Below are 19334 nucleotides of genomic sequence, written 5' to 3' on the forward strand. Positions count from 1 at the left end.
TAAGTTGGGGATTTTATCTACTGGACTTCCCGTAAAAACATTCTCAATATTTCTCCAGTCTCTAAAACTAAATATTGATTTCATTTTTCTCCCTAGATTCTCTCTGCGGAAGGACTACAGGGAAGAAAAAGATAGTGAATCCTCCTAAGTATCAAGAATTTCTAAGAATTTCTAGTTTAATCCCTTGGGGGTTTATGTTCAAGAAGACAGTACTACTCTAGACTTAGAGGAAGTAAAATCCACTTGGGAAAACCCAAAAGAAAACTGAAACTTTACTTAAATAAAACGTTTTGCAATATCTCGGTTGGTTTGTGGGTTTGTGTGCTTTAGGCTGTTCATGTAAGAGCATGCGTGCACTTGTGTCTGTGAGGCGGTGGAAGTGGGGAGCAGTGTGCAGAGCCTGTGGTGCAGATCAACTGACTCTATGGATGTGTCAGGATTAGGGAGACAGACCGAAAGTTTCACCCCCTCAGCTCAGTCCCCAGTCCCTGATTATTTTTTCTCCTAATGAGAGAACATCCCCCCTACCTTCTGCCACTCCCTAGTTTTCTTTCTCTGGCAGCAGGCAAAGCAGCTGCTGAGCCAGCTCTGGTTTTCGGGAAGTCAGATGACCTTTTCCCTCTCCCGGCTCTCTGCCTCTCCGTGCCCCTAAGGCAGACACCATGGACCCACTGATGGCCGTCCTTTGCCTGCTGCCCCTGTACCCAGGTAGGAGCAGGGGAGGGGGGATGCAGGGGTCCTGTGGGGCAAGGCCAGTGCTACCCAGATTGAGTTTCCATGTGTGAAATGGACAGTCTCTTCTGCTTTCCTTTTCTTATCCATGCCTTCCTTCTTTTCTCCATTTCTGTGTCGTGTCCCCATGCCCACAGGCTTGGCTACGACCACTCCCTCCTGCCCTCAGAACGTGAATATCTCCGGGGGCACTTTCACCCTCAGCAACGGCTGGGCCCCTGGGAGTATTCTCACCTACTCCTGCCCCCTGGGCCGTTACCCATACCCGGTGGCGACAAGCCTATGCAAGAGCAACGGACTGTGGCATTTCCCGAGATCCACCCAGCGGACAAAGGCGGTCTGCAAACGTGAGGCTCCCCGCCAGCGGCCACCCCAGGACTTCTATTTAGTCTGCTCAGGGTGGGGCTTAATATGACTAGATGGGGTGGCAAAGCTTCTTTTCCACAGGGCTTTTCAAAATAGTGGGAAAATGTCAACTGCCCAATAGCAAGGCATCGGAGGCAGGCTCTGATGTAGATTGTGGGGTACCAAAGCCAGGGATGATTTTTTTAAAATAAATTTATTTATTTATTTATTTTTGACTGAGTTGGGTCTTAGTTGCTGCACGCGGGCTTTCTCTAGTCGTGGCGAGTGGGGGCTGCTCTTCGCTGTGGTGCGCGGGCTTCTAACTGCGGTGGCTTGTTGCGGAGCACGGGCTCTAGGCTCACGGGCTTCAGTAGTTGTGGCACGCGGGCTCAGTAGTTGTAGCTCGCAGGCTTTAGAGCACAGGCTCAGTAGTTGTGGTGCATGGGCTTGGTTGCTCTGCAGCATGTGGGATCTTCCCAGACCAGGGATGGAACACGTGTCCCCTGCATTGGCAGGCGAATTCTTTTTTTTTTTTAATAAATTTATTTATTTATTTTTGGCTGCATTGGGTCTTAGTTGCTGCACGCGGGCTTTTCTCTAGTTGCAGCGAGCGGGGGCTACTCTTCTTTGTGGTGCACGGGTTTCTCGTTGCAGTGGCTTCTCTTGTGGCAGAGCACAGGCTATAGGCACACGGGCTTCAGTAGTTGTGGCTCGCGGGCTCCAGAGCGCAGGCTCAGTAGTTGTGACGCATGGGCTTAGTTGCTCCGTGGTATGTGGGATCTTCCCGGACCAGGGTTTGAACCCGTGTCCCCTGCATTGGCAGGCGGATTCTCAGCCACTGTGCCACCAGGGAAGCCCAGGGATGATTTTTAGAATACTGAACAATTAACTGCACAGTACTGACCATTCTGGATGGATGCTGAATGGTCCTGGCATCCCCTGTTGTACCAGGAGTCACCCCTCTAGTTATCCACTCATGGGACGTCTGAGGACCCCAGGGGAGGGGCTGGGGTGGACATGGCCCTCAGGGGGCTGAGAGAAGTGGCTGTTTCTCAATCTATTAGGTTCAACTGTGTGAAACTGCCAATATTCAACCAACTGCCAAAAGTAGCAATTTCACAGGCATCAACCTAATATTTTGACAACCAGCTGGCTCTTCCCACGCATCCAAGCTGAACTTCACCCAGTTGGTGTCCAGCCCAGGTGTTATCCCTCCATCCTTATATTCTCATGCCCTTCTCTCCCTCCAGCTGTTCGCTGTCCGGCCCCTGTTACCTTTGAGAACGGCATATACACCCCACGGCTGGGGTCCCACCCTGTGGGCGGCAACCTGAGCTTTGAGTGTGAGGATGGCTTCACCCTGCGGGGCTCGCCCGTGCGGCACTGTCGCCCCAATGGCATGTGGGATGGGGAGACAGCTGTGTGTGACAACGGCGGTGAGTGCCCTGACAGATGGCTGCATGGGGGCAGGGGTCTCCTAGGAGGCCTGGAGCCAGATATGTGTGCAGGGAGCCTCTGTGGGGACAGGGGCCTGGTGTTTCTGGTGCCAAAATCATATTCCTAGATTTTGGTCAGTTGAGGTCTATAATCACACATCTCTGGCCTGTGGGGATCCTGGCTCAAGGAAGTTGGTGTTAAGCTTCAGATCCAACATAAAGGCTCCAAACACTCAGTCCAGCTTTTCCAAATGCCTCAAAGCTAGATTGGTATTTGGACGCCCTGGGTTATTGTAGGGAAGATATGATGAAGGGAATCAAGTGTTGCGCTTAGGTGCCTTGCCTCGGGAGCAAGTTTGGGTTCCAAGCCCGGCTCTGATTTTGACAGCCTTTGGGCAGGTTATTTAACCTCTCTGTGCCTCAGTCTTCACATCTGTAAAATGGGGATGGTAAGAGTACTGACTGATGGGGTTGCCGTGTGGATCAAGTGAGTTGCATCTGGAACAGCCCCTGGAATGTGCTAAGTGCCACATATACTTTTGTCATGGTCATTACTGCCCCTGTGAAAGATGGGGGGGGCTCTGCTTGACAGAAGTGGGGTTCCTGGGATTCCCTGGAGCCACATTTGCCTGTGGGCTTTGGAAGCTTCCTGGATCACAGCTCTAAATACATAATACAGAAGATTCAGAGTCCACGAGATGGCAGGACCATACCCTCACCTGGTGCCCAGCTGTTGGCTCCCTATTTACGTCCTTGATTCTTTGACAATAGCCATTTATTCAAACATAAATATAATTCATTTGAAAATTGAGGTTTAAACTACCTAAAGCGTACAAATCTTAAGTATTCAGCTTGATGAACTTTTATACCCTCAAGTATCCTTTTATGTGTATCCACCCACGTAATCACCACCCAAGACCGAGGGTCCATTATCTCAGGAGGTTCCTTCCTGTCCCCTCCCACAAGGTAACCACTCTTCGGACTTCTGTCTCCACAGATTCGTTTAGCTTATTCTTACACCTCATAGAAGTGGAATCATACAAAATGTGCTCTTTTGCATCTGTCTTCCTTTATTCAGCATTCTGCCTGTGAGATGTATCCATGTTTTCCTGTGTATCAGCAGTTTGTTATTTTTTATTGCTTTGTAGTTCCATGACATATTACACTTTATCTATGCATTCTCCTGTTGATGGGCATTTGGGTTATTTCCAGTTTTTGGTTATTATAAGTAAAACTCTATGAACATCCTTATGTGTGATTGGGTGCACTAGACACTTATTTCTCTTGAGCATATTATCTAGGAGTGGAATTACTGGGTCACACGCTGGCATATGTTTTCTTTCAGAAGAGGCTGCAAACAGCTTCCTGATTGACACTCCAGCAACGTAACAGTTCTGGTTGTCCCACATCGTCTCTGACACTTGGAATTACCCATCTTTTCAGTTTTAGCTGTTCTGGCGGGTGTGTAGTGATGTCTCATTGTTTGCAGATATTCTCTGTGGAGGGGTAGGGCTCCTTCCCTGAGGAAGCCAGCATCTTCCCTGAGGCTCTGGGACGGACACAGGCAGAGTCCCTGGGTTGGGATTGGTATGCTTTAGCTGGCAACTGGGCCACTGAGTTCTAAATCTTTTTCCCTACTTCAGGTTTTCTATCCACACACCTGGGAAGCACAGCTGTGGTGTCTCCCAAGGGAGAGGCCAAGGGACCCGCAGAGGCTCTGAGGGTCTGTAGAGGAGGAAGAGCCTGGTGGGAGAGGGTGTGTGAGCAGCACCCAGAGGCTGAGGAGGCGGGTCCCTGCTCACCTCCATCTTCCTTTGTTCCTCACAGCCAGCCACTGCCCCAACCCGGGCATTGCCGTGGGTGCAGTGCGGACGGGGTCTCGCTTCGGCCTTGGGGACAAGGTCAGCTACCGCTGCTCCTCGAATCTGGTGCTGACGGGGTCTGCGGAGCGAGAGTGCCAGGATGATGGGGTCTGGAGTGGGATGGAGCCCATCTGCCGCCGTGAGTAGCTGCTCTGACCCTCCTGAGACTCCTGGGCCCCCACCCCTCACCCCAGCTGACCCCAGTGGCTCTCCCCACAGAGCCCTACTCTTACGACTTTCCCGAGGATGTGGCCCCTGCCCTGGGCACCTCCTTGTCCCACCTACTTGGAACTACCAATCCCACCCAGAAGAAGAAGGGTGAGTGCTTGAAGTGGGGGTGGCAGGGTGCTGGGCAGGAGCAGGGGAGGGGCAAGCTTCCGAGGGGCCAGGAGCCTCCGGTGGGCTGAGATGACTGGAGGGGAGGTAGAGGGGCCTGATTGCCTTGGCAAGAGAGTGGGTAGGAGGTGGGGTCTGAATCTTCCCCTTCCACATTTCTTCCAGAAAACGTGGGCCGCAAAATACAAATCCAGCGCTCCGGTCACCTGAACCTCTACGTGCTCCTGGACGCATCTCAGAGTGTGAAGGAAGAGGACTTTGAAATCTTCAAGAAGAGCGCCTCCCACCTGGTGGACAGGGTCAGGAAATAGGAGCTCGCACATACCAGCAGCCTTCCTGCACTCACGGTCTCTGTCTCCTTCCCCTCCTCAGAATACCAATCACAGCCCACCTCCTCCAAGAAGTCTTCCCAGATTACACACATGCCATGCAGGAATCACGGATTTAATTTAGAGGATCCTATTTTTCATTCCACAAACACTGTTGGGGTAGCTACTCTATGTCAGGCACTGTTCTGGGTGTGGGGGGACCCCAAAGATGAACAAGGCTGAGACCCCACTTTCCAGGAATTCATCATCTAGAACAGTGGTCTTCACAGAGGGGTACCCAAAATAATCCTCTGGCGTGTGGCAGGAAAATACTGGTATCCATGGTGAATGATTGTAATTTAAATTAAGACCTTAATATTTAATAATTTCCTTTTAAAATTTCAATATTTTCTATATGTTTTAAAATGTGTACAATATATTTAAATAGTGATACACTTTATAAGTATGAGTATACTTTATAAATACATATACCTATATTGAGGTACGTGCTCAGAATGTTTCGACTGACGAGGTGCATGAACAGAAGAGTTTGGAAACACTTGGTTCAGATTCCTTGCCAGGACTTTGCTTGGTAGTTATGCTTTTCACAATAGTTTGTGTAGATATATGTTTTCCCTCCCAGCTACATTTGAAAGAAGGCAGCTTTTGTGCTCCTTAGTGTCTCTCTTAAGACGTAAAGTTAAGTAACTCACTAAGCCGTGAGGCTGCAAAACTCGACAGACAAGGGCCGATACGTTTGAATTCTACCTCCACCTCTTACCAGTGGTGCGATCTGGGGCAAGGTAACAAGCCTCAGCTTCCTCATCTATATAATAGGGACCATCACGACCCTTCACAGCATTGAGGTGAGGATTAAATGAAGAGTGAGCCAGTCAAAGAGAGGAGAGGACCAACAAGTGTCACCTTCCTGGCTTCTTCAAGCAACCGTTTCCCAGGAAGGGACTCTCCAAGGGCCTTGCATCTGTCAGACTCTGTCCAGGCTCTCTGCCTCCTCCAGGGCCTTTTGCTGGCTCCCTTACCAACTCCCCTTTGGTTTGGGAGCCTTTCATACTACCTCTCACTTGCCCTTCACAGATCTTCAGCTTTGAGATCAAGGTTAGTGTCGCCATCATCACTTTTGCATCAAAGCCCAAAGTTATCATGTCTGTCCTGGACGACAAATCCAGGGATGTGACTGAAGTGGCCCACAGTCTGGAAAACACCCACTATAAAGGTATGATGTCATCAAATGAAGGTGATGGAAGTGGGGGCAGGGGATGAGCTCTCTGTGCCTGCAGAGATACTGGACAAGTTTGAGAGAGAGTGAGGCTTCTTGGTGGCACTCAAGTCCCAGGGCTCTGGGACTAAGGTTCCTTAGGTGGGGTGGCTTCCAAGTCAGGTTCATGGTCGGGGAGTCCCAGCTCCTACCAACTCCGGGCTTACTCGCACGTGCTACATGTCCAAATGCATCATGCAGGTCTTTGGCTCCTCCCTGAAGCCAGAACCACATGGTCTGGTTTCCATAGTCTCCTCGTGTCATTAGGAAACTACCTGGGTGGTGGGTAGCAGATGGCTGAAACAACCCACTTTCTTTGGAAACCCCATCTTTGAATCTTGCGATTTTAGGATGGCCTTTAGTGGGGTTATGCAATGAGCATTTCTAAAGGGAAATTAAGTCTGAACGGGCAATGATGCCAAATCTCTAACCGGATATCAAAAGTCTGTGTTTATCAAATCTATTGATAAATGCATTTCCAGAGTTTGGGGAAAATAGAGTGATTTCCTTCTCCCAGGGGGTAGGTGGGAAGTTTCTAAGAGAGTTTTTCGCCTTCACATATTCCAGACCATGAAAATGGAACCGGGACCAACATCTACGAGGCCCTAAATTGTGTCTATATCATGATGAATAACCAAATGCAACGGCTCAGTATGAACACGGCGGCCTGGCAGGAAATCCGACATGCCATCATCCTTCTGACAGATGGTGGGTATCGTCGTCTCTGTGAGTGAGTCTGGCATAGTAGAAGGAGCAGCAATGTGGGGTCAGAGACCTGCATTCTGGTTCTCTCCCTGCCACTTCGGGCCTTGGTTTCTTATTTATAAAGTAGAAATAGTGTCGATGATGACGGTAATGACAACCACAGCAATTATTGATAATGGAAGCTGCCCTCCTTTCCGTACACAGTTTTGTTGTTGTTTATTTTTTTAAATTTTTTTGGCCGCACCGCACGGCATGTGGGATCTTAGTTCCCTGACCAGGTATTGAACCCTCGCCCCCTGCAGTGGAAGCACGGAGTCTTAACCACTGGTCTGCCAGGGAAGTCCCCTTACACAGTTTTTATGAAGAGCAATTTAAGTACTTTGTGTAAAAGTGCTTTATGATTATAAGTGTTAGTTATTGTTATTACCTGGGAGGTCACATAGAAGGAGCTGGATGGGGAGGCGTGGCTCTGGACCAGTGATGTCGAGGTCCACCGATGGAAGGGCAGACTGGCTAGTGGATCTGGGCTCTGCCATTTATCTCCTGATTTTGTCCAAATTACATGGCTCCTCTAGAAATCAGATTTCTTGTCTATAAAATGAGTAGACCCACACTTACTGGGGCTTCATGAGAATCAAATGAGATAAAGTGTAGGATGCCCCCGGCCCAGTGCCAAAGAACTTCAGTAAATAATGTATCTTGAAACTTGAGTAGGGAGTGTAGGTGTTGAGGTTCCCAGGATGAATGCTTCCCTTCTCCTCCAGGGCTGGGGGAAATCGTGATACATCACCCAGATGGACAATTCTTTTCCTTCCTTGTTCTAGGAAAGTCCAACATGGGTGGCTCCCCCAAGGTGGCTGTTGACAATATCAAGGAGGTCTTGAACATCAACCAGAAGAGGAAAGACTATCTGGGTGAGCCTCTGTCCCAGCCCCATCTGTGCTGCCCTGCAGGGGGCCCAGGGCCCACAGCCAGGGTTTCTAGCATCTTGGCTGTATTTCTATCGCGACCCCAGTCTGTATTGTTCTGTATGAAGGCAGCCGAGTGTCACACTGAAGAGTAGTCAAACTGCCCGTGGTTTCAAACTTGGGTTCATCTTTGATTGGCTGTGGCCACGGGTTGTTTCCTTACTTGTAAGGATATAGTACAAGGACCTACCTCACTGGCCGATAAGGGCAAATGCTCAGACATTGCCTGGCACAGACAAACACAGTGTGCAGTCGCGGCCACCACCATCGTCATCGTCGTTTTCGTTCACCATCTTATGTTCCACAAACCTCTCCAGGAAGAAAAGGTCTGGATTCCTTATAGGGACTGTTCCTGGCCTTTCTTCCCTTAGCAGTGCAGATAACTAAGCCTCTGGCAGTTGCAGTCTCTGAAAGAACACTTCCTCTAATTCAGACTAAACAAAAATGGCACTGACCTTTGACCGGAAAAGAACTTCAAAGAGAAATGCTCCAGATAAGGGAGGGCAGTTGGTTTTGAGGCCCCAAGTTTTACTTTACCCCTGGGTCCTCTCATTTCTGTTCATGCCACCCACTTCACCTGCCCCTTGGAGGTAAGCGTATTCCTCTTGAAAACCCTGGCCTAAGGAAGGCAAAACACAAACTCCACTCCCTAACTCCTTAACGTCACTGGGCCAGAGTTAAATGCTTGAACACACCTCATGAAAAAGAGACAGGAACTGCAGGGAAATAGAGAAAACACGTGGGGCGTGATAACTGTCCAGTTCCCATCATAACTGCAAAAAAGGCCCATGAGGGGTACAAAGGGTGGGAGAAGACCAGACTCTGTGGTCCACCCCAGGGCAGTTCTGACTGGCACCCACGCTGGCTCAGAGGCTGGTGTGGATGGCTGTGTGGGCCCAGGTTCTCCTGCGGGAAGAGATGGCTCCAGGTCCCTCTCCTAGAGCCGACATTTTGCAGAGGAAGACCAGATCTGAAGTTTTGCCTCCATGCTGCATCATGAGTTCCTCTTATTCATTTAGTCATTTGAAAGTACTCACTGAGAGCCTCTCCTGGGCCAGGCATCACTCTAAGAATACAGCTGTAAACAAAACAGAGGAAAATGCCTGTTACATGGGGATGTCATTCTGGAAGGGGGCAATGTATTAGTTTCCTAGGGCTGTGGCAACAAATTATACAAATTTGGGTGGCTTGAAACAACAGATATTTATTCTCTCATGTTCGGGAGGCCAGAAGTCCAAAATCAAGGTATCAGCCAGGCTATGCTCCCTCTGGAGGCTCTAGGGAAGACTCCTTCCTTACCATGTCCAGCTTCTGGTGGCCCCAGGCACTCCTTGGCTTGTTGTAGGATCACTCAATCTTTCCTTTTTTTTTAAATAAATTTATTTATTTTATTTATTTTTGGCTGCATTGGGTCTTCATTGCTGCGCGCGGGCTTTCTCTAGTTGCGGCGAGCGGGGGCTCCTCTTCGTTGCAGTGCGCGGGCTTCTCATTGCGGTGGCTTCTCTTGTTGTGGAGCACGGGCTCTAGGTGCGCGGGCTCAGTAGTTGTGGCACACGGGCTTAGTTGCTCCGCAGCATGTGGGATCTTCCCAGACCAGGGCTCGAACCCGTGTCCCTTGCATCGGTAGGCGGATTCTTAACCACAGCACCACCAGGGAAGTCCCGGATCACTCAATCTTTGCCTCTGTCTTCACATCACCTTCTTTCCTGAGTGTATCGCTGTGTTGTCACACGGTTTTCTCTCTCTCTGTGTTTGTGTCCAGATTCCTCTATTGTTATAAAGGCATCAGATTATCCACCCCTCCCCACCCCTGCCTCCATCCAGTGTGACCTCATTTTAACTGATTATATCCACAAAGACACTATATCCAAACAAGGGCATATTCACAGATCCTGGGGGTTAGGACTTGAACATATCTTTTGGGGAGACACAATTCTATCCACACTAGGCATCAAACAAAATAAATGAGGAAACCATATGGCACGGTAGATAGTGACACGTGCTAAGGTATAAAATGAAGCAGGGAAGGAATCGAAGTGTCTGGGGCATTGCAGTTTTACACAAGGAGGGCAGGGAAGGCCTCCCTGAGATGGTGACATTTGAGTCAAAACTTAAAAAGGCAAGAAAGTGAGGCATGTAGAAGTCTGGGAGGAGGAGTGAACCAGGCAGAGACACAGTTCATGCAAAGGCCCTGAGGTGGGAGTGTGCCTGTCAATTTGAGGAACTTCAAGGAGGCCATGTGGTTGGAAGAGAGTGAAGGGGGAGGAGTGGTAGGGAATGAGGTAGGTAGGGGGGGGGAGGGAGGGGGATCCCGCTCATGTAGGGCTTTGTAGGATGCAGCGAGTTCAAAATTACAGTCTTCTGTCACGGAGTAGCCCCTCAGCCACAAGATTCTGGTGATTTCCTCTCCATCAGACATCTATGCCATCGGCGTGGGCAACCTGGATGTGGACTGGAGAGAACTGAATGAGCTGGGGTCCAAGAAGGATGGCGAGAGGCACGCCTTCATTCTGAAGGACATGAAGGCTCTGAGCCAGGTCTTTGAGCACATGCTGGGTGAGTGTGCTTCGCCCTCTCCAGAGCGCTGTGGCCAGTGTGGAGCCGGCCAAGGGCACCGCTCACAGTGTCCCTCCCCAGCCTCCTTCACCATCTGCTCCTCACACCCACAGATGTCTCCCAGCTCACGGACACCATCTGTGGGGTAGGGAACATGTCTGCCAATGCCTCTGCCCAGGAGAGGACACCCTGGCATGTCACTATTAAGGTACCAGGAAGGAGGGATGGGGCTTGGATCCCAGAGGTGACAGAGGCCATGAGCCAGAGACACAGCAGTGCCTGAAGATCACCTGTTCCCCTGCAGCCCAAGAGCCAGGAGACCTGCCGAGGGGCCCTCGTCTCGGACCAGTGGGTCCTGACAGCCGCTCACTGCTTCCGCAACGCCGAGGACCACTCCCTGTGGAGGGTCAGCGTGGGTAAGGAAGGGCCTGCACCTGCTTCCCGACCCCGTGGGCAGAGCTCCCACCTCTTGTCCCTAGCCTCTGGCCCCTTCAGCAGCCCTGGTCCAGCCTAATCTGCCACATTGTTTCCAGGGGATCCCAACTCCCAGTGGGGCAAAGAATTCCAAATTGAGAAGGCGGTGATCTCCTCAGGGTTCAATGTCTTTGCCAAGAAGAATCAGGGAATCCCGGAGTTCTATGGCGATGACATAGCTCTGCTAAAGCTGGCCCAGAAAGTGAAGATGTCCACCCACGCCAGGTGCCGGAGTCTGGGATGGGAGGGTGCCCTCTGGATGAGAGTGCTCTGGGGAGCGCTGGAGGAGGGGACACCAAGGATGGGCCTCTGTGACCCTTGTCCTTCTCCTCAGGCCTATCTGCCTTCCCTGCACGGTGGGGGCCAATCTGGCTCTGCGGAGACTTCCAGGCAGCACCTGCAGAGACCACGGTGAGCGCTGGGCTTAGGGTGCATGAAGAACTGGGATCAGGGCTTGGGGGTCGATGACGTGGGCTGTGCTGCAGTTCCCAAGTCGGGAGTCTGGATGCTGGGTAAAGGGACCAGCACTAACATCCTTTTCCTTGACTGTAGAGAGTGAACTTCTGAACAAATTGAGCATTCCTGCTCATTTCGTGGCTTTGAATGGGAACAAGCTGAACGTTAACCTCAAGACAGGGTTGGAGGTGAGGGTCTCGGGTCCAGTATGCTATGGGGGGAGGGGATCCCCCTGTGGCAACTCCCGGAACGTCTCTCTTCATCCCCTAGCTCTGACTGCTTTCTCCATCTGACTCCAAGTCACCCCTCCTCCCGGCCGAGCTGCACTGCCAGGTGTCCCCTGGGCCTGCTCACTCCATCCTTCTGTCCTATTCCACCCCTACTGCAGTGGACAAACTGTGTCAAGGTCGTCTCCCAAGACAAAACCACGTTCCCCAACTTGACAGATGTCAGAGAGGTGGTGACAGACCAGTTCCTATGCAGTGGGATGCAGGGGGATGACAATCCCTGCAAGGGTGAGCCCCCCCACCCACTTCTCACCCCCAGTCCCCACCCTGGAGTCTGGACTCCTGAGGGGAAGGCCACCTGTGTCCCTCTGGCCGGCTTGCATGCCAGGACACCGGTGCACCGCCCTGATGCAGTGATGAGAGTCAGGATGACAGTCTCTTGTCCCTCCTTTCTGGCAGGAGAATCTGGGGGAGCAGTTTTCCTTGAGCGGAGATTCAGGTTTTTTCAGGTGAGGAGAGAGGGGGGGAAGCTCACAGGACTGGAGTTACATGATCTTGGCCTTGTGGAGGCACGAGGCAGGCCTTGGAAGGAACTAAGGAGGTTGGGGCTTGGGGCTGGGACCGGGGCAGCGTCCCCACCCCAACCGCTCCTTCTTCCAGGTGGGCCTGGTGAGCTGGGGTCTCTACAACCCCTGTGGCAGCTCTGACAAGAACTCCCGCAAAAGCGCGCCCCATGGCAGGGTCCCACCACCACGAGATTTCCACATCAGTCTCTTCCACCTGCAGCCCTGGCTGAGACAGCACCTGGAGGGCGTCCTGAACTTTTTGCCCCTCTGATCATGGCCACTGAGCCCTTCGCTGTCCTGCCAGGACCCGCCATCTCTCCCGTCTCCTACCACCGAATGTCCACCCTCAGCCTCCATGACCCATCCGCACGCCTTGCTCTGAGCGCATCCCTGCTTCCAGGATCCCAAAGCAGCGGCACATCCACGCTGGGGAACCCCTGGTTCTCCTGCCAGTGAGGACCCCACCCTCTGCTTTACTTACCTCCCTCTCCTTCCACTTTCACAGGGAATTACCCGGTTATGAAATTAATAAAAATCAATGATTTCCACATCTGTCTGTGCCTCTGCCTGGGGGCTGGCCTGGGGGGAGAGAGAGGCCAGAATGATTCCAGGAACGGCAAGAAGGCAGGTCAGAGACCCTGCTGGACAAACAATGGCTGGACTCTGCTCCATAACAGAGTCAACAGGGAAGCCAGTGAGGGCCTTATATCTAATCCCCAAGGGGGAGGTCTGGGCTTGTTGGGGAGGAACTGGAGCTGAGAGGAGGTGTTGACAGGCAGTCCTGGACCTTGGGCAGCAAAAGGTGGGGTTTTGCAGTTTCTGTTTCCTTGATTGGCAGCTCAGTGGGGCCCTCCCGCTTGGACATTCCGGGAAGTGATGTGGGTAGGGTGCGTGGCTCGAACAGCAGGTGCCAGAACACAGATTGCATAAAAGGCTGGAGGCTGTGGGGGCAGGGGAAGGGAGCGTGACCAGGCTCAGGTCTGGAGTTTCAGCTTGGACATCGAGCCAAGCAGACACGCAGCAGAAGCCAGGAGAGGCCATCCTGCCACCAGCCCCAGTTTCTCTCCTGTCTTCCGTCACCATGGGGAGCAATTGCAGCCCCCAACTCTGCCTGGTACCCTTGATCCTGGGTCTCTTGTGTGGAGGTAAGTGAGGTCACAGCCCCCCTCCCCCCACCCCTGCTGCCCCCAGGATCCGTCCTTGGCCTTGTGAGGCTGGGCTTCACCAGCCTTTCTCTTTAGGTGTGAGCATGACGCCATTGCCTGAGGCCGGGCCCCAAAGCCCCTGCTCTCTGGAGGGAGTAGAGATCAAAGGTGGCTCCTTCCGGCTTCTCAAGGCGGGCCAGTCACTGGAGTACTTGTGTCCTTCTGGCTTCTACCCATACCCTGTGCAGATTCGTACCTGCAGATCCACGGGATCCTGGAGCACCCTGCAGACCCAAGACAAAAAGATTGTCAAGAGGGCCGAATGCAAAGGTTGGAGGGCAGTGAGGATGGGCATGGGCCAGCGGAGGGACGGAGCAGGTGGTGGCCAAGGTCCAGACTTGGATAAGATTAGACTTGTGTGGAGACCAGGCAGGCTGACAAGTTGGGCTGAGCAAGGGTAGGAGATGAGCAAGGGCTGGAGGTGGGATGGAGGGAGAATGAAGGGGAGCTAACCTTTACTAAGCGTTTACCCCGTGTCAGGCAGCCCTGGCAGTTCAAGGAACACTCAGAAATGGGGAGGGGGGAGTGGCAGGATTCCTCATGGGTTGAGGTACCCTCCAGGGGTCAAGGGTAGTAGCTGATCCTGTAGGACCGAGAAGGCGCTGTTTCTCAGTGACAGGGTCCCTGAGACCAGGAGGGATATCATAAAGGGCAGCCCTTCCGTCTCAGTAACTTCTACTTGTTCTCCTCCCCCAAAGCAATTCGCTGTCCCAGACCACAGGACTTTGAGAACGGGGAGTACTGGCCCCGGGCCCCCTACTACAATTTGAGTGATGAGATCTCTTTCCGCTGTTATGATGGTTACACTCTCCGGGGCTCTGTCAATCGCACCTGCCAAGTGACTGGTCGGTGGGATGGGGAAACGGCCATCTGTGATGATGGAGGTGAGAAGCATCCCCTTTTCCCACGACAGTACCTTCTTCCTGACCACCCTCAGCCTGAGGAACTGGCACCATAGCCCTTGTGCTCTACCTTGCCCTTCGGGCCTCAGGCTTTGGCCCTTACCTCCATGTCTCATGCTTCTGCAGCGGGGTACTGCCTGAACCCGGGCATCCCCATTGGCACAAGGAAGGTGGGCAGCCAGTACCGCCTTGAAGACAGTGTCACCTACTACTGCAGCCGGGGGCTCACTCTACGTGGCTCCCAGCGGCGAACATGTCAGGAAGGTGGCTCTTGGAGTGGAACGGAGCCTTCTTGCCAAGGTGACCCTTCATCTGTACCCTCACGTCAGATCCTGCTCTCCCATCCTCACATCCCCACACTAGAGCACTGCCTTCTCCCCCTACTGCAACCCAGCTCCTTCCTCACTTCTAAACCTCCCCGAAGAACTTCTGAGCCCTTCCCACCCTGGAAACCCACCATCTCTCATCACTGTGTCCCTGACCCTCCCAGACATTTGACCTGCTTTCTGACTTCTCCCAGACTCCTTTATGTACGATACCCCTGCAGAGGTGGCCGAAGCCTTCCTGTCTTCTCTGACAGAGACCATAGAAGGAGTTGATGCTGAGGATGGGCACAGCCCAGGTTTGAAGACAGAGAGGGGAGGCAGGGCGGGGAATTGGGGGTGGGGGGAGGATGGAGAAGGGGCAGGAGAACCATGCATCCTGGAGCCTGAGTCTCTCTGGTGGCACCCAGGGGAACAACAGAAGAGGAAGATTATCCTGGACCCCTCGGGCTCCATGAACATCTACCTGGTGCTGGATGGATCAGACAGCATTGGGTCCCGCAACTTCACAGGGGCCAAGAATTGTCTCAGCAACTTCATTGAGAAGGTGGGGACCCCTCCCCCTGAATGTGGGGACCCTGGATGGACCTCACTGCCCTGCCAGGACTAGCTCCCTGGTGCTCCCAGCCCCTCTGAGCCACAGGGTCCCAGAAAATCTCCAGGTCCTATTCTGTCTTCTTTTCCTTTTATTTGAAGCACTTCCTTAATCTTTAACCCAGACTCCTCCATGAACCCCAGGGTGATGAGTCAGTCCTTGAGCCCTTCCCTGTCTGTCCCAGCAAAGCTGCTGAATTCTCCCAGCCATATATTCTACTTTCAATGCCATGACCCCTTGCTCCCCTCACCCACAGGTGGCAAGTTATGGGGTGAGGCCAAAATATGGTCTAGTGACATATGCCACAGACCCCAAAGTTTTGATCAGAGTGTCTAACCAAAAGAGCAGCGATGCAGACTGGGTCACAGAGCAGCTCAACCAAATCAACTACGAAGGTCAGAAGTCAGGGAAGGGAATGGTGGGAGGTTCACTCTGGGGTCAGAGGGGTCCGAAGTTTCAGGAGCGTTGTGGGGAGGGCAGTGAGACAAGGAGGGCTACTTTTTAATCCACGGATGGGCGGCAGGGTCATTGGAAAATGGGGGTTGGTGGGAACCCTTATGGAACTGAGATGGTCACTTTGTTGTCAAAGGGAAGTCAGTGGGGTGACAGTTAACTCAAAAAGCTAACAGATGTGGATCTCAGTTGCTGCTAGGCCTCTGGGGTCAAGGATGGCTTGGAAGTCCAGGTGAGGTGATGATTTCTTCCCTTTCCACAGACCACAAGTTGAAGGCAGGGACTAACACCAAGAAGGCTCTCCTGGAAGTATACAACATGATGAGCAGGGAAGTGCACAACCTCCCTGAAGCCTGGAACCGCACCCGCCACGTCATCATCCTCATGACTGATGGTCAGAGGGACCTTTCTCCTGCCTCTGACTCCCCACCCTCTCAAACCAGCGTGTGGCCCTGAAGTCCACGTGTAACACTGGACTCATGGTTGGGGGCCTGAGTGCTGCTCTTCCTGTGAACCTTTATGAGGAGGGACCCTTCTCTACACCGTCTCTCACGTCCATCTCCTCCCCACCCTGCCCACTCAGCCATATATGTCACTCCTTCCAGCCAGTTTATCTTCCTTGACCCTCTTCCTTCCTTGTCTCCCACCTTCATGGTCCTGGTCTCTCCTGCAGGCTTGCACAACATGGGTGGGGATCCAGTCTCTGTCATTCACGATATCCGGGACTTGCTGGACATTGGTAGAAATCGCAAAAACCCCAGGGAGGATTATCTGGGTGAGTTTTGTTGCCTAGGACTCAGCACCCCACTTTCTTAGCTCCTGCCCCCCAGGGCCTGGACCCTCACGCTCCCTTTTTCTCTCTCAGACATCTATGTGTTCGGGGTTGGGCCTCTGGTGGACCAAGACAACATCAATGCTTTGGCTTCCAAGAAGGATAAAGAGCAACACGTGTTCAAACTCAAGGACATAGATAACCTGGAGGATGTTTTCATACAAATGCTTGGTAGGAAGATATCAGAAGGGTATAAGGAGATGGTCAGGAAGCTCAGCTCTCCCCAGACCCCTCAAGGTCACTCATTCTTCCACCCCTCCTGAAGCCCTGGCAGTCTGGAAGTCCTTTCTCATTCCTCCTTCTCTACCTCCGTGTCACTATTCTTGCTTCCTGGTACTGCCCACTCCCTGATCTTAGAATCACAGACTTCTGAATGATGCAGAGATCTTTCTTAAGTCCCTCGTTTTACAGATGTGGAAACTGGGGCCAAGAGAGGTCAAGGAATGGCAAGTTAGCAAGAGTTGGGCCTGAAAACATCCAGGTCTCTGATCTTTGTCCCCTGTTCTTTTCACGATACCACAGTGGTTCCCTGCCCTCAATGTAAGGAAACAAGTGCCCCTGCCTTCCCTTTCCTCCTATGGGCATCTGGTCCCCATAGACATGTAGGTGTCCCTCCCCAAAAGGCTGCTGCCATTTGGAAGTGAAGTGTTCCAGCTTTCAGTACAATCTCCTTTCTTGCCAGATGAAACCCGGACTCTGGGTCTTTGTGGCATGGTTTGGGAGCACAAGAAAGGTACTGACTATCACAAGCAACCATGGCAGGCCAAGATCTCAGTCACTGTGAGTGCAGTGTCCTGATGGCGGGGACTTATGGGAGGAGAGGTCGGGGCGAAACGAAGGTCGGGGGAAGGGCAAAGTGTTCATAGATGGTGTTGTTTGTGAAAGCCGAGCTTTCCCTCTGCCGCTCTCTTCCCAGCGTCCTTTGAAGGGACATGAGAGCTGTATGGGTGCTGTGGTGTCTGAGTACTTTGTGCTGACAGCGGCACACTGTTTCACTGTGGATGACGAGAGACACTCAATCAAGGTCAGCATGGGTAAGGATGCAACCAATCAATCCTGAGCTTCAGCCATGCCCTCTGGGCAGTACCTCCCACTCTTCAAGAGCCCACACTCCACCTGACCTCAACGCAGCCCCTTCCCTTGCACGCTGGACCAGTTAGGGATGGGGAAGACTTGAGTTAGGGATGACATGGAGGCAGCAGACTGCCTACAGAGAAGTGGGTGGTCTAGAGGTACCCATTCTCCTACTTCAGGAGGGAAGAAGCAGGAGTGGGAGATAGAAGAAGTCCTATTTCACCCAAACTATGACCTCAATGCAAAAAAAGCAAAAGGTATTCCTGAATTTTATGACTATGATGTGGCCCTGATCAAGCTCAAGAAGAAGCTCAAGTATGATGAGACCATCAGGTGAGCCATGTGGGTTCCCAAAGAGAAAAGGCTGGGAGAGGTAGGGCTGGAAGACTGGGGCAGGTCCAGAGTTCACCATCCCTGAATTTCCCCGTCTCTCCTCAACAGGCCCATTTGTCTCCCCTGCACTGAGGGATCGAATCAAGCTTTGAGGCTTCCACAGTCAACCACGTGCCGGCAACAGAGTAAGACATATTCAGGGAGAGTAGCATAAGGGTGAGGTTCTGAGAGACAAGGGGGGCATGAGAGGGAGCTGCAGGAAGAGGAGGTGATGCCCAGCCCAGTCTCTAGCTCACAGGAAGGGGTGGAGGAACATTTGCTGAGTGACAAAGGACAAGGACAATGGGGGAAGGGAGAGTGCTGAAATGACCCAGTCTGTCCATTTGTCCAGTGCAAGAGCTGCTCCCGGCAAAGGATATCAAAGCTCTGTTTGTGTCTGAGTTGTCTAAGGATCATAGGAAGACACTGATTCGGAAGGAGGTCTACATCAAGAATGGGGAAAAGGTGAGGAACGTGGGATCCTGAGGCCCTTTACACCCCAATTCTTCCTAAGCAAGCTTTGTTCATCACTCCTCTCCTGCGTGCATCCCCACCTCACCTACAGAAAACTAGCTGTGAGAGGGATGCTCTACATGCCACAGGCTATGACAAAGTCAAGGACGTCTCTGAGGTAGTCACCCCCAGGTTCCTTTGCACCGGAGGGGTGGCTCCCTATGCTGACCCCAACACTTGCAAAGGTGAGAGAAGGCTCTTTGGTTGTGATCTAAGTTCCTGAGGCCCAGGAGTCTTTTCCCCTACAGCTTCTCCTTCCCTGTAGGTGATTCTGGTGGTCCCCTGATTATTCACAAGAAGAGTCGCTTCATTCAAGTGAGTTTCCCCTTTCCTCTCTGTGGGGAGATGCCAAGTGGTCAGCATGGCCCCCAAAGCAGGAAAGCTCACTGCATGTGGCTGGAAAGGGGAGGGTGGAGCCTGCCTCACCTTTGGACTTCTCCTTGAACTGGCCAGCTTAGGGCTGTGTGTCTGATCTGTGTGCCAGGGGAAAGGACTGAGCTGGGCCCCTAGTCTAATCCTCCCAGGTCAGCTCAGATGTAGCTGGGAGTAGCTGTGCTCCCTGGGATTAGGAAGGAATTCTACCAAATGGTTCCTGGGACCCCCTCGCCCTCTCCAGGTTGGTGTGATCAGCTGGGGCGTTGTGGATGTCTGCAAGCGGCAGCAACAGGTACCTGCTTACGCCCGAGACTTTCACATCAACCTCTACCAAGTGCTGCCCTGGCTCAAGGAAAAACTCCAAGATGAGGATCTGGGTTTTCTATAAGGGGTTTCCTGTTGGAAAGGGGCATGAGAGCAAATTAAAACAACTACAACAACAC

The 19334-nt window shown here is 52.3% G+C and overlaps 2 protein-coding genes across 2 annotated transcripts; both read left to right on the forward strand.

Moving 5' to 3' along the window:
- Positions 1-408: 408 nt before the first annotated feature.
- C2 (complement C2) lies at positions 409-12795 on the forward strand. The gene is made up of 18 exons (XM_036867890.1): positions 409-708; positions 870-1079; positions 2328-2513; positions 4341-4514; positions 4595-4693; positions 4877-5010; positions 6115-6253; positions 6863-7003; positions 7825-7914; positions 10384-10524; positions 10638-10732; positions 10829-10940; positions 11058-11223; positions 11333-11409; positions 11551-11642; positions 11843-11969; positions 12141-12190; positions 12342-12795. Exons 1-18 carry the CDS (start codon positions 663-665, stop codon positions 12516-12518), a joined length of 2256 nt encoding a protein of 751 aa, XP_036723785.1. The 5' UTR covers positions 409-662; the 3' UTR covers positions 12519-12795.
- Positions 12796-13186: 391 nt separating this feature from the next.
- CFB (complement factor B) lies at positions 13187-19333 on the forward strand. Its single transcript, XM_036867893.1, has 18 exons — positions 13187-13392; positions 13489-13722; positions 14151-14336; positions 14481-14654; positions 14875-14976; positions 15088-15224; positions 15529-15667; positions 15988-16119; positions 16399-16500; positions 16591-16728; positions 17240-17337; positions 17474-17591; positions 17811-17964; positions 18073-18149; positions 18356-18468; positions 18569-18701; positions 18782-18831; positions 19133-19333. The coding sequence occupies exons 1-18, from the start codon at positions 13329-13331 to the stop codon at positions 19277-19279; spliced, it is 2298 nt and encodes a 765-aa protein (XP_036723788.1). The 5' UTR covers positions 13187-13328; the 3' UTR covers positions 19280-19333.
- Position 19334: the final 1 nt, after the last annotated feature.

Source organism: Balaenoptera musculus, chromosome 11, assembly GCF_009873245.2.
Source record: "Balaenoptera musculus isolate JJ_BM4_2016_0621 chromosome 11, mBalMus1.pri.v3, whole genome shotgun sequence".
NCBI classification, from domain to species: domain Eukaryota; kingdom Metazoa; phylum Chordata; class Mammalia; order Artiodactyla; family Balaenopteridae; genus Balaenoptera; species Balaenoptera musculus.

What these genes read in the sequence shown, in the direction of transcription:
- CFB (XM_036867893.1), top strand. Translation starts at nt 13,329, where the DNA reads ATGGGGAGCAATTGCAGCCCCCAACTCTGCCTGGTACCCTTGATCCTG. An exon ending in TCAGCAACTTCATTGAGAAG is followed by an intron (nt 15,225 to 15,528) that starts GTGGGGACCCCT and finishes CCTCACCCACAG; the next exon opens with GTGGCAAGTTATGGGGTGAG. An exon ending in CCCCAGGGAGGATTATCTGG is followed by an intron (nt 16,501 to 16,590) that starts GTGAGTTTTGTT and finishes TTTCTCTCTCAG; the next exon opens with ACATCTATGTGTTCGGGGTT.
- C2 (XM_036867890.1), top strand. Translation starts at nt 663, where the DNA reads ATGGACCCACTGATGGCCGTCCTTTGCCTGCTGCCCCTGTACCCAG. An exon ending in TCCCACCCAGAAGAAGAAGG is followed by an intron (nt 4,694 to 4,876) that starts GTGAGTGCTTGA and finishes CATTTCTTCCAG; the next exon opens with AAAACGTGGGCCGCAAAATA. An exon ending in CCTCCCACCTGGTGGACAGG is followed by an intron (nt 5,011 to 6,114) that starts GTCAGGAAATAG and finishes TGCCCTTCACAG; the next exon opens with ATCTTCAGCTTTGAGATCAA.